At 42.9% G+C, this 14,276-nt stretch overlaps 1 protein-coding gene across 1 annotated transcript in view; it reads right to left on the reverse strand.

Annotated features, from left to right (window-relative positions):
• Nucleotides 1–334: 334 nt before the first annotated feature.
• The window catches only part of Rft1 (RFT1 homolog), a 40,736-nt gene continuing 26,794 nt past the window's right edge, over nt 335–14,276 (reverse strand). The window contains exons 11-13 of the mRNA XM_005387364.2: nt 7,964–8,069; nt 1,039–1,288; nt 335–721 (exon numbers count right to left, since the gene is read on the reverse strand). Of these exons, the coding sequence (XP_005387421.1) occupies nt 554–721; nt 1,039–1,288; nt 7,964–8,069 (524 nt within the window). The 3' untranslated portion in view covers nt 335–553. The remainder of the gene's footprint in view (nt 722–1,038; nt 1,289–7,963; nt 8,070–14,276) is intronic.

A 14,276-nucleotide genomic window follows, 5' to 3' on the forward strand; every position in this document is an offset into this window, starting at 1 on the left:
GTCTGACTCCTTCCTTCTTTTATTGAAGAAACTAAATATTCCTGTGAAGGGTAAACGGCTATACCTCTTTTCCTTGGCCAGATAATTTATTATTTATTTTTCTTAGCCATATAATTATTAACATCTATTTTTTTTTTTGTTTTGTTTTTGTTTTTCTCCGGTACTGGGAACCGAACTCATGACCTTGCACTTGCCAGGCAGGCGCTTTTGCCGCTGAGCTAAATCCCCAGCCCCAATTATTAACATCTGTGATACAGTTTGTTGGAGCACATAGATCCAAGTTCAATCACATCCAACAAGAATTAGTTCATTCATAAAAAGGAAAAATGTAGAATTTTTTAAAATAATGAAAAAAAATATTTATTTTAAAAGGGCTTTTTGTTCTTCACTTAAAAATGTAACTCCTCCTTCAAATGGACAGTCAGCGTTTCATCCATGCTCTCACCTACTGGGGAATAATTCCAATGCGGACCCCTCACCTGGGCTTTTGCACACCAATGTGTTCTGCCCGAGAACTGCCCCAATTGGTCCAGGTGCCGAAGCATCTCCATAGTCATGTCATTTTGTCAGCAAGTCTGGACACACCCAGCTGAGTCCTCAGGAAGTGGATGAGCTTGGTCTCTGTGAGGAATGCTGTACCCAGGGTCACCCCCAAGCACAAGGCGCCCACAGCAATGTGTGCCAGCCGGGCAGGCCAGCCTTGCTCACAGCAGAGGAACACCTGAGGAGAGAAAGCACTGTCACTGCCTGCCTCCTCGGTCTGTCCCCCTTTCCTCTGGGACAAGCCAGGGAAGGTGGCTATCATTCCAGCTTCCAAGTCACACAAAAGGCCAGCCAGGCTGTGGGTCTATCTACTCTCTCCCCACTGGGAATATCCTTTGTGACATCTATTATAAAGTGCTGCTCTAGAGGCCTGGAGGGATTAGAGGGGGCAAAGACTTGTCCAGCTGGCTCAGACAGGGGAGAAAGGGGAAACCTAGAGGGAGGGACAGTGGAGCGACTGCAGAATCGTGTGGTGTGAAGGCTGCAGAGTCTCACCTCAGAAATTCCAGTGATTGTACCAGTGAGGGCGAATACTCCAAGGAGGACAGGTGACAGGCGCAGGCCGGCCAGGGGCCTGTGGGGGCTCCCTCGGTAGTAGCGGTGGATGAAGCAAAGGCTCTTCGTGATCCGAATGCCCATGTTAAAGCAATTGGCCAAGATGAAGCCCACGCTGCCACACCAATGGGTCAGGAGATAGGACAACACCAGGAACGAGGATGACAGTGCCAGCATCGTGAAATTGTACCTGCAGAGGAGACAAGCAAAGCAGGGCAGTGGGTACCTTGTCCTATGACAGGCTGCTACAAAAAAGGGGCCATGAACATTGACTCACAGAAAGAACCTCTCAGCTCCCATAAATCCAGCTGCATTCATATAACCCAGGTTTTCAAATACTGAATGCTAGATAGATAACATGGAAATGTCAATGTCACCTTCATCCTTGAACAGAAGAGTAAGGAAATGAACTCAAGATCAAGGATAGTAGTTGATTATTTAAGTGACACTTCATAATCAAAACACACAAAAATTCTGTTCAGCCTAAGTATTGGACTGTGACCTGGGTAACAATTATATATTAGATGCTAATGATATAGGAGGTAAGGTGGCAAAGCTCGCTGGGGAAAATATGTGGGACCTGTCAACCATGAGATCCCAGGACAGCATCAGACAGTTCCCAGAACTACTTGCAGGTTCCTAGAGGTGCATCCTACATACAAAGACAAAAATGCCACAAGGAGCCCACTTTTGTGACTTCTCTCAGATATTCATTTTTGCTCTTTTGTCCTTTTTTTTCTTGTTCAGCCCAAGTTGCTCTGTAGAGGCAGTTTTTTCCTTACCCCTTGACCCCTCACTTTTCAAATAAACTTTTGGTACCATTTTTTACTTGTCCCATCCAATTCTTTGTTTGAAGCAAGAAGAACCTTGAAAACGTTTCATTGGTGAGCCATTTCTGAACAAACTACCAGATACCACTAACTCTGCAACAGGCCATGTGAGGAATGCTGAGCACACACTCATAAAGGAACATACGTGGCCCCCGTCCTATGAAGCTTGGATTTGTTTAACAGACAAGGAATCAATAGAGGGGGAGAGGAACTTGCCTAAGCAGTGAGTCAACACTCCAACCCACCTCCTGGCCCCTCATACTGCTTCCCTTGAGAAGTGTAGCACTCCCATAATCTTGGACAATGGGCCTCACTCAAAATGAGTGACCAGCATCCAGGATGAAATACGAACAGGGAGTAAAGCCTGGATCCCCTCTGTTCCAGACTCTTACATACCCTTTCTCCACATTATATATCTAGGGTACTTGGTATTCTGGAGCTAAGTGACTATACTACTCATTTCATGTCTGATTTCAAGACATAGGATATCACTTAGTCATCTTCAGTCTTCTGCAAACAAAGGAACTCAGTGACAGCAACCATAAAATAATTGCCATAGTCCTCCAAGAGGCTATGGTATGGTCATGAGCCAAATTCCTCAGTGTATGGTTTGGCCTTAACTCATAGCAGACATTCTATAAATATATAGCTGTTCAGGGAACCAAATCTTTTAAGTCTCCAAAGTGTGTCCACTGGAGGTTACCGCACAGGCCTGTATATGAAGAGTGGTAAGAAAGCTACTGTGACTTGTGACCCATGAGTGCCCACTGTAGGTCTGGGCTGACCAAGCACAAGGTACATGCTTTATCAAAGTACATGAGAGTGGGCCAGGAATATAGTTCAGGGGCACAAGCCACTGTGATATGGCTGCCTGGCAAATGCAAGGTCCTGAGTTTGATTTCTGGTACCAAAACAAACAAACAAAAGTGCATGAGCGTGGGCCAGGGGTATAGCTCAGCGGCACAAGCTTCTGCCTGGCAAGCACAAGGTCCCGAGTTCAATTTCCAGTAACAAAACAAACAAAAGCGCATGAGAGTGCTGCACCTCATATACACACGCACGTGTGTATAAAACTATGTATCTATAACTCTATATTACCATATATTATATTATGGTAAATAAAATACTCTAACAAGGGAAGTGTGATTTCATCAGGAGAGCAAATTTTATATGCTTCTAAGTATAGAATCTCTTTGCATGAGTAATAGAAGTACAAGAACCTGCACTTTCATAATGGAAGTTTTGTCACTGACTACTATCAGTGGATGGCCACTTCATAACAAGTCACTGAAGGTGGGATATACCAGAGAACAACAGTTTAATCTGTTTCTCAAAAGAGAAGCAGAGACATGTAATCTTACCTTTTAGTTATTCTACTTTTTATAATTAAAAAAAAACTTTTAGATAGGGTCTTGCTATACAGTTTAGACTGGCCTTGAACTTACTGAGATCTTCCTGCCTCAGCCTTACGAGAACTAGGATTATAGGGATTCAAGACCAAATCCACCTGTTATCTGTCTTTTTTTTATATACTTTTATCACTTTTTTGGTAATTTGTCACTTTATAAGAAACTAACTCAGTGCAAATTAAAACAACACTGAGACTCCATCTCACCCAAGAAAGAATCAAGAAATCAACCAATAACAAACACTGGTGGGGCTGGGGGAAAAAGGAACCCTTTTACACTGCTGGTGGAAGTGTAGACTGGTGCAACCACTGTGAAAATCAGTGTGGAGGCTCCTCAAAAAACTAGAATTAGAGGTTCCATTTGACCCAACCATTCCCTTCCTGAGTATCTTCCCAAAAGAATTAAATGCATCATACCACAGCAATATATGCACATCTATGTTTACAGCCACACAGTTTGTAATAGTCAAATCTTGGAGACAACCCAAATGCCCATCAACCAAGGAATAGATAAAAAAGGTGTGTGTGTGTGTGTGTGTGTGTGTGTGTGTGTGTGTGTGTACAATGGAGTACTACTCTGCCATAAAGAAGGATACCATCGAGACATTTCTAGGAAAATGGATGCACCTTGAGTCCATACTCTTAAGTGAAATGAATTGGATACACATGTGTAAATACTGCATTTTTTCTGTGGTATGAGAAACCAAAAGTGTAAATAAGGACCAAAATGTATAATAGGTGTTGTGAAATAGAAAGAAACTGTTCAAATGGGGAGGGGAACAAGGGAAAGGGTAAGGGGAAAGGAAAGAAAGGAAAAGGAAAAATAAATGAGAAAAGAAGGAAATAAAGCTTTCGAAAATGTGGAAGGGAAGAGGGGTTGAAGGGAGGGTAAAGGAAGGGGGAAATAAAAACAAGTTATATCGTGTACAGGTACAAATTGCCTGACAAATGTGATCATTATGCATATCTAAAATGTACCAATAAATCTAATTTTTAAAAAAGAAACAAAAACTATCTCAAAAGGATCTACTATACCAATCCTTAAGAGTTTAAACTATAGATTTTCTTTTATGATTTTTAAAATTAAGTTTACTGGTACATTCTCATCCTAGGGAATTTGTACCTGTACATGATATAACTTGATTCTTTTTTTTCCCATTCCCTTCCCCTCCCTTCAATTTCTCTTCTGCTCCTTATTTAAAAAAAAAAAAGCCATAGATTTATAAACATTCATTTATGTTCATTCAAATCCAAGTAAAATCCCAGTAATAAATTAAACCAGCCGGGCATGGTGGTACAGGCCTGTAATCCCAGTACTCAGGAGGCTGAGGCAGGAAGATCACTGTGAGTTTGAGGCCAGCCTGGGCCTCATAGTGCATTTAAGACCAGCCTGAGTGAGATCAGCCATAGTGTGTTTAATACCAGTACTACAGAGTGAGATCCTGTCTCAAAAAGCAAAAATCAATCAATCAGTAAATCAATCAATCAATCAGTTAATTTATGCTAACAAAAGCGGAATGCATTTGGCAGTGCAGACTCTGTGGCATGGCTGGCTGGAAGCAGTTGACAATGAGAAGCCTCCAATCTTTCACTACAAAAGGCTCTGGCAGCTGCTGAACTTTTACCAAACTAAGAAATCTATAGCCATAAAGCCATAATCTACTGCAGAAAAAGATAAGAATTTTAAAGATGCAATTACAAAGCAAAATTATTTATCAGTAACAATGACTACTCTATGAGGTTTGGCTAACATAACCAGTAAAGTAAGCCAGGTGGCATGGTGGCATAGCTACTCAGGAAGCTAAGTCAGGAGGATCGTAAGTTCAAGGACAGTCTGAGCAACTTAGTGAGCTCTGTCTCAAAATAAAACAAAAATGGGCTGAGGATGTAGCTTAGTGGTAGAGGACTTGTCTAGCATGCATGAAGCCCTGGGTTCAATTCCCTCTATTGCAAAACAAAATCAAAAACAGTAAAATTATTTACAATTATTTATTCCTTCATGGTTCCCAGAGGAAACTGGTCTTAAAATTAGGCTTGCCAAAAGATAGGTGGTCATGGGCATCAACTGCAGTGCCAACCCGAGCGCTCCCCAGTAGGAGCTAGTTGAATACATCAAGGCATAACTGCACAACACAGCCTCTGCAGCCATGAAAAGGGTGGCACTGACCTAACGTTCTAACATAAGATCAGCCATTCTTCCACAGTTAGAGCGTCCATGTCAAAGGCACTCAAGGTCCAACAAACTGGACAAAGAAGCTATTAATCTTGGGCACTGGCGTTTCTGACCCCTCTACCTGGAAAGCCCTGGCCCATCGTTGACCATCTTGTTGGTCATCCAGGCCTCAGTTTAAATGCCACTGCATAAGAGAGGGCGCCTAGCTTAACCACTCGAGAGGGCCCAGCCACCCATTACACAACCGTTTTATTTCTCAGAGCAGCACACCCTCATTTCTTCTCTTCCTTTCCCTCCCCTTCTCCTTTGCACCATCCCCACTCCCTCCTATCCTCCTCTTCTTTCTCCTCCTCCTCCTTTTGCTTTGCAATACTGGGGACTGAATTACTGAGCTACCTCCCTGGTCCTTTCTATTTTTTTATTTTGAGACAGGGTCTCACTAAGTTCCCTGAACTGGCCTTGAAATTATGCCCCTTCTTCCTCAGCTCCCAGGCAGCTGCAATTATAGGCATGTGTCACCATGCCCAGCTATGTATTTTCTTCTTCATTTACTAGTTTGCTATCTGCCTCCTGCCTCGTTAGCTCCAGAGAACAGGGATCTCACCTGTCTTGCTCACAGCTATATTCTTAAAACTTAAGGCAATGCTCGTTAGGGAGCAAATACTCAAAACTATTTGTCAAATTAAAGAAAAGGAAAAAAAATAAAGAAAAGGAGGTATGTTTAACAAAAAAGCAAGTATTTCTTCTGTACAGTGAAAAGTCCATTAATCAGGAGAGATATTAGTATCTTGCAACTAACCAAATACTCTGCTTTTATTCAGAAAAACAATGGTTAACCTGAAGTTGGTTAGGTAAAAGTCCGTTTTTGTATTAATGTATTTTTTTTTGTATTAATGTATTTTATCATGGTTTGCTGTGAAGCCATTATAATTTACTGTAAAATTTAATAAGCTACCCAGTTCCACTGCTAAAATTCTGATGGCTTTATTTATTTATTTATTTATTTTTTGTGGCACTGGAGATTGAACTCAGGACCTTGTGCTTGCCACGCAGGCGCTTATGCCACTGAGCTATATCCCCAGCCCTGATGGCTTTTAGTTTAGGGCCTGAGATGAAGAGTGTTCAGACCAGGGCAGGATGCTGGGGCAGGGGCCAGACAGAATGGGACTGCTGTGCTTTGTATGTCTGAAGTCACATGCTTGGAGGCACTTTTACTCGGAGGGGAAGGAGTTACCTCACACGCGAGCTGCATTAGAACGTGCTCCAGCCCTTGCTTTTTCTGTTTCTTAATACCATGAAAACAGTTGTCCATATACTGTCAAAATTCCAATACAACAAACTTAAGAATGGTTTCTTTTGGTTAAATGTGGTATAAAAGGAAAGAAATCAACCAGCCACTGCTCATATTCCTTCATGATTTGGTCACAAGTTGTTTTTTTTAAATACTGTAAATAGATTTAGTGCTGACTCACCCCCTCCACAGTAGGGCTACTATAATAAAATTCCCTTCAAAGTGGTAGACTCCTAGTCTGGGATTTTTCCATTATGCCACAGGGCTTCACTTAACATGTTATAAATTATATTTTAAAATTATTCAGTGTGCTGGGTATGGTGGCACAGGTCTATAATCCCAGCACTTGGGAAGCTGAGGCAGGATGATCACTGCAAGTCTGGGATCAGTGTGAACTACACAGTGAGTCTAAGAGGCCAGCCTGATTTACATAGCAAGACCTTGTCTCAAAAACAAACAAAAACTATTCACTGTCATGGGAGGCTGAGGTAGGAGGGTTTGGAGTTTGAAGCCAGCCTGGGCAGTTTAGCAAGACCTTGTCATAAAATAAAATTTTATAAAAGGGCTAGGAATGTAGCTCAGTAGAACAGTTCTTGCCTAGTATGCATGAGGCTCTGGGTTCAATCTCTAGAACCACAGGAGGAAAAATAAATAAATCAATGTGAGAGGCAACTTTCAAATAAAAACAGTATCTTCAAAGTTAAGACTTTTTCATCTATAAGGGGAAGAGAAGTAGACTCAAACTCCATAGCTATAGATCTAACTATCAGAGATAAAAACCTTGTCTGTGTATCTATCTATCTACCTACCTACCTACCTACCTACCTACCTACGTACCTACCTATCTATCTGGCTGAGTAAGGAGATGGAGAAATGGGGGTCTGGCTTGTTGTGTGTGCCTGGCTCACATATGTGGACAAGCATGACTCTTCAGTGAGGGTATTTCTCCCTCACAAAGGGAAGCAGACAGAACTTGTTGTCTGCCCAGCCCTGCCGTGGGAGGCACTGACTGAACCATGCCAGGGCAATGGAGATCTCAGAGAAGGATCTGCTAGAATTGCTTGAGAGTCATCGGTAAATTTAGAACGAAAAGAAAACAGATTGGTGGTTAGTTCATTTTGGCCAAAGGCCAAGATTAAATGTGTACCTTTCAGGTTACCCACCTGTCAACCTCCTCTTTACTCATGGCAGCAAACACGAAACACTCCGATACTCCGTTGATGGCAAGCAGGAGGACATAGAGACAATAGGTACGCAGCAAAACAGGACCTACAAGGAAACAATCCACCAAGACTCCAGAGGCCAAACAGGAGACCCATACACACTCTCAGCTTGACTGAGGCTCACAGAACACCAGAACCAGGTCACAGGACCTGCTGGTATCAACAAGCAGACTATGTGTCCAGTAGAGGACTCTCAGGATTCCATAGCACTGACTAAAATAATCTGCTAAAACCAAAAGGACAGCTGTGAATAAATGTTCAGACCTCTTGCTGAACAACTAAAAGCTTATTTGGGCAGCAAACTTATCTGCTCACTTAAACCAGCATGAACAGGCCTATGAATCAGAGCGCTCAAAGACACTAGCACCTCTGTATGTTATGAGCATCTCAGCCAAGCAGGTCCTGAAGAAAAGGCCTTCAGAAAAACCCAGCGTCCAGTACCAGCCCGAAACTACTGAGATGGAACAGTCACAATGTGCAGTGAGAGCCACAGCCCATAATGGTACTTTCTTCCAAAACAACTAGATAGATAGCTAATAAGCTCTGGAAAGGTCTGCTGACCAGAGAGCCAATGCTCCTGCAGCGGCAGCCAGAGAGGAGACAAGGGCACTGTGGTGGGACGTCAGGCCTTTCTGTGATGTGCAGAAAAGAATGGGCATTAACACAGAGAGAACCAACATGACAGTCCAAAGTGCTACACAGCCTTACAAGACTCCTTCTCAGGGGAATCGAGAAATGTCATCTATGTGTGTAATAGTTTGTATCTAGCTGTTCCCTCAAAACCTCATGTGCTCATAGGTGGGGCTTTTCGGAGGTGGCTGGATCTAGGGGGTGTGAACTTGGACTATGGGTGTGTGATAACTGGATTAGCCCACTGATTGGTTTAGCACAGTTCTGGGCATGAATAGTGGGAAGGCTCACTGTGGGCCATCCATCCAATAAGCTTTAACCTGGATGGAATAAAAGGGAACGCAGAAGGAAGGCTGCTGCTTTCTGCCAGCCCTGTCACGGACTGTTTCTCCTTTGCCATGCCCCTCTACCATGCCACCTTGCCTTGGAGCCAGCCAACTGTGGACTGAAACCTCTACGAACTGTAAACTAAAATAAACTTTTTCTCCTTTAACTTGTGCAGGTTGGGTATTTTGTCCCAGCAATGTAAAAGGACTAAGATTTTGCAATGGGAAAAACCACTAAGACAACGTGTACCAGTTCCCCACAATGAATATAATCAGTATGTACTACAAACATGTACTGATTTGAAAAAGCAAAAGACTCTTTCTCAATGCTATAGTTTTTTAAAAGAATGAATAAAATATGCACATGAAATTGGTAGTATCTGCAGAGAGAAATAGTACAAAACAGAATTTGAGGATTTCATAGAATTTCAAACAATGAAATGCACGAGTGCTGTCAAGAAACAGCATGAGACCAGGTGTAGTGGCTCATGCTTGTAATCCCAGCACTCAGGAGGCTGAGGCAGGGGGATCATTGCGAGTTCAAGGCCAGCTTGGACTACACAGTGAGTTCAAAGCCAGCCTGAACCGCATAGTGAAACCCTGTGTCAAAAAGGCAGGAAAAAAAAAAAAAAATAAACAGAGAAGAAGTGTGATAAGGCAGGAGGACTGCAGTTTAGGCTAAGTTGAAAATTTGGCAAGACCCTATAAATAAAAAATAAAAAAAGGGCAGGAGATGTAGTTCAGTGCAAAGGGCCTGGGTTCAATCCGTACTGCCACAATTAAAAAAAAATTTTTTTTAAAGCAGCAGCAAGATAAACTAACAAAGGAAGGGAAGTGTACTCCTCCATCTTATCCCTTAGGCATAGGAGAAACTATTCCCTGAGCAGAACAGGTACTGATGGCTGAATGCTGATTTTTATGCTGTTTTCCACTGCAAAGACTGTTTACCAAAAACCTCTTTGTCAAAGTGTATAAAAATAAAGGGAGCCAGGTGTGGCACACCTGTAATCCCAGCACTCAGGAGGCTGAGGCAGAAGGATTGCCGTGAGTTTGAGGCCACCCTGGGCTACATGAGTTCAAAGCCAGCCTGCACTACACAGTGAGACTCTGTCTCAAAAAAAAAAAAAAAAAAAAAAAAAGGATTGCTCTATTCTATTTTTTAAAAAATCTATAGACCAGAGAATAGGAGCCTTGACAATGGAACTGATCCCCTCCTTTATGAGGATTGTTATCAAAAGATGGACAAGCACTTTCTAATAAAATACACATTCCACCTATGACCCAAAAGTTCCACCCATTACATACCCAACAGAAATGAGTATACATCTTCACAAAAACACTTGTGCAAAAGCATTTGTGTCAGGCATGGTGGCTCATGCCTAATTCAGCACTCTGGAGGCTGAGGCAGGAAGATCACTGCAAGTGTGAGGCCAGCCTGGGCTACATGGTGAAACTCTGTCTCAAACAAAACAAAACAAAACCATTTGTAGTGATTTTAGACATCAGAGCCAAATTAGCCAACAAGAGAAGAAAGGATAAACTACGGGCAGTCCATACAAAGAAATATTTCTCAGCAATAAAAGAAAAAAACTACTGATTAATACATGAATGAATATCAGAAATTTTATATTGAAGGAAAGAAGCCCAATACAAAAGCATACATACATATGATTTCATTTGTCAGACATTCTTTTTAAAAGAAGTAATACTAGAACTGGGGATGTAGCTAAGCGTAGAGAGCTTATACTAGGCCCTGTGTGTGATCCCTAGCACAGAATAAAGAAAAAGAGAGAAAGAAAATGCAACAGGAGGGAAAGGAGGAAGAGAAGGGAGAGAGGGAGGGAAACAGACAAACAGACAGACTCATTTATTATAGAAATCAAAACAGTGGGCTGGGATATAGCTCAGGGGCACAGCACCTGTCTGGCAAGCACAAGGTCCTGAGCTCCATTCCTGGTCCAACAAAAAGAAAAAAAAAAGAAAAAAAGAAAAGAAATCACAACAGTGATTGCCTGTGAGGTAGGGGGCAGTGGACTGGAAAGGGTCCTGGAGAACTTTCTGGGGTAATGGAAACGTTTCTATAACCACCTCTGGACGGTGGTTCCACGGGCATACACAACTGTCAAAACTTATCAAACTATACTCTTAGAGAGCAACATTTTACTTTAGGTAAATTATACCTCAATAAAGAAAAACCACAGAAAGAAAAGTGTGTGTCGGGGGGAGACTCAAGTTCTGCAGTCTCAGAATTTGGGACGCATTCGGGTTTTATGAAAGTTGTTTAATATGAAAGATCTGTGTACTGCTGGGACTCTATATAGAATTCAGAAAATTACAAAAGGGACGTAACAGGGGAGCCCTGATGCCCAACAGAAGCTGTTTCCCATGGTCCTCTCTCCATCCCGTGTTTTATCACAGAGTGTTGCATTTCTTCGCTGGAGCCCCTGAAGAAGGCAGCCTGGCTCCTGCTCCAGTTTCAGCAGCGAGTCCAGGGGAGAAGGCAGGGAGCAGACTCTGCCCCTGCGCGGTGCAAGGCTGTGCTGTGTGCCTCCTGCTTCTCCCTGTCCTCCTCTCTCCGGCAGAAGCAGAGAGACATGGGATCTGTCTCACCTGGTAACAAGATGCTCATGGTCTGTGGGGGCCTGTCGGGGTGAATAGTGTGCTCAGAGTCATGGAAATACAAACCCTGGCATGAAGCAATGACTCAAGTAAAAAGGCTTAGAGCCAACTTGGGGAATTCAAGGATGGACTCTCAAACTGTGGGTTGAATTGTTTCCTATCAAAAAGATATGTTGAAGTTCTAACCCTCAGTACTTCAGAATATGACCTTATTTGGAAACTGGTCTTCATGGAAATATTCTAGTAAGATGAGATCATTAGGATAAGTCCTAGCTCAATGACGGGTGTCCTTATAAAGACGGGAAATGTGGCAGACACACAAATGTACCGAAGGAAGACAAAGGGAAAACACCCATGGGAAACATGGTCATGTGGCTGGAGTGACACAGGTATGAGCTGAGGAATGCCAAACACTGCTGGCACACACCACAGCCAGCAGAGGCGAGGAAAGAGCCTCCCCTAGAAGCATCAGAGAGCTTGTAGCTCTGCTGACACCTGGATTTGGGGTTTTTAGCTTCCAGACTGGGAGATGATACATTCCTGTTATTTAAAGGTACTCAGAGGCGAGCACCTGCTTTGCAAGCATGAGGTCTAGGTTCAATCTCCAGCACCTCCTAGAAAGAGAATAAAGACTCTGTCTAGGGTGCTTTGTCATGGCAGCCCTAGGGTAGGAGAGTAATATAAAGGAATGGTGAAGAAAAAAAGATTTTTAAAAGGAAAGGAAAGGAGTAATAATAAGTGCCTAAAAGATAAATCTTGCAAAAGTTCAGTGAATATTTGTTTTTTGTTTTTTTTTTTTGGGGGGGGGGACTGTTTGTTTGTTTTTGTTTATTGAGACAGAGTCTTGCTATGTAGCTCAGGCTGGCCTTGAACTCACTATGTATTCCAGACTGGCTTCAAATCTTCCTGCCTCAGTCTTCTGCATGCTGGGACTATAGGCATGCACCACCACATCCAGCCTGTTTTTTTTCTTTTAAGAATATAAAAGTTTCATAGTGGTGCATGCCTATACACCTAGCACTCAGGAGGCTGAGGCATGAGGATTGCCGTAAGTTTGAGGCCAGTCTAGGCTACATAACAAATTCAAGGCTACCCTGAACTATTTAACGAGACCCTGTCTCAAAAAAACCCCAAAACAACAGAAAGAATGGAAGAGTTAAGTATGAGAAAGATTTCTCAAAAAAGCTTCCAGAGTATTTATGAAGCCTCTAGTTACATACAGTGTGAACCCCAAATAATGCAGAACAAAACCACAACCCTACACAAAGTCCTGTCTACTCTCTAGCATTTGGAGATGACCAGTACTGATCACAGGTAAGCCTACTTCAAAGGTGAAAACAAAGACAAATGCATAACTTAGGGCAACTGGGGACAATAGTGTAAGTTGCACTTTCAAAACCGAAGTGATAGGGCTGGAGCTTGGAGTACAGCTCAGTGCTAGGGTCTGCTTCGCATTGCTAAGGCCCTGGGGTTCAACCCCCAGTTCTTACATGAGTAAGTAAATAAATAAAGTTATGGGGCTGAGCATAGACAGTTGCTACTCTTTTGTTTAATCTAGGACGTCTTTCTGAACAACGGCTAGTTGTGCGAATTATTTAAATGATCCAGAAAGATTGTTGGGTTGGGTTAGAGAGAGCAGCAGTGTTACTATTTTGTGGCACAGTAAAGACATCTGGATGCACAGCACTAGTCCAGTAAGACGGGAGTGAGCAAGGACAGGCAGGGTGGTGTGGCCAGGGAGAGCCAGCAGGTTCCCTGTGGGTTTACAGAGTGGAAGTCTGGTCAAAGTGAGCAGCAACGACCACTTGGATTCAAATGCTAGAAGACCCTGTTGCAGTGGTACTGGGGGGCCCTTGGGCCAGGCAAAAAGGACAATGGTTCTGAAGAGCCACTGTCTGTACTAAACCACATGGCTTTGGTTTTTGTTTTTTTAGACAAGTCTTGCTGTGTAGCCCAGGCTGGCCTCAAACTTACAATGATTCTATGACCTCAGCCTCTCAAGTGCTAGGATTATAGATATATACCAGCATGCCCAGCTCACATGTGCTTTTAAGAGAACGAGAAACCAGAATCATTCTCAAGGCTGTGCTTTCTCTGAAGAAGAGATGTGGAGAGCTCCTTTTTGAATCTAAAATTACTAATGACGCAGACATGTTGCCTTAGAACTTAACCAACTCTACCCTTTTAGTTGATAAATCTATTATCAATGTTCAGAAGTACACCAGCACCTCACTCAAATGCAAGGACAACACATGACAGGAGTCTGTTTATATCTCCTTCCGTGATTACCAGGTGAACGTGACGGGACATCCCTCCTTGGCACTACCCTGTAACTATGGTGATTACCAGGTGAACGTGACGGGACACCCCTCCTTGGCAATACCCTGTAACTATGGTGATTACCAGGTGAACGTGATGGGACACCCCTCCTTGGCACTACCCTGTAACTATGTTACAGTAACGGTTGTTGCCTGGTAACTGCTTTCTAAAGGGGCAGAGCTGCTCTGACACTACTGAGTCCCCAATCTCTGTACATAAATTTGCTAATGGCTTCCTAATGAGGCTTCCCTGCAGTGGCCGACGGTGATGTACTTCTCACACACAGCCCCAGGGAGCTGCAAACCACTTCACTGGCTCCACAGCAGGTTTCTCCAAAGTTAATGACCTTTGCTATAGAG

The sequence above is a fragment of the Chinchilla lanigera genome, unplaced genomic scaffold (assembly GCF_000276665.1).
Source record: "Chinchilla lanigera isolate Chin_1 unplaced genomic scaffold, ChiLan1.0 scaffold00029, whole genome shotgun sequence".
Taxonomy (NCBI): Eukaryota; Metazoa; Chordata; class Mammalia; order Rodentia; family Chinchillidae; genus Chinchilla; species Chinchilla lanigera.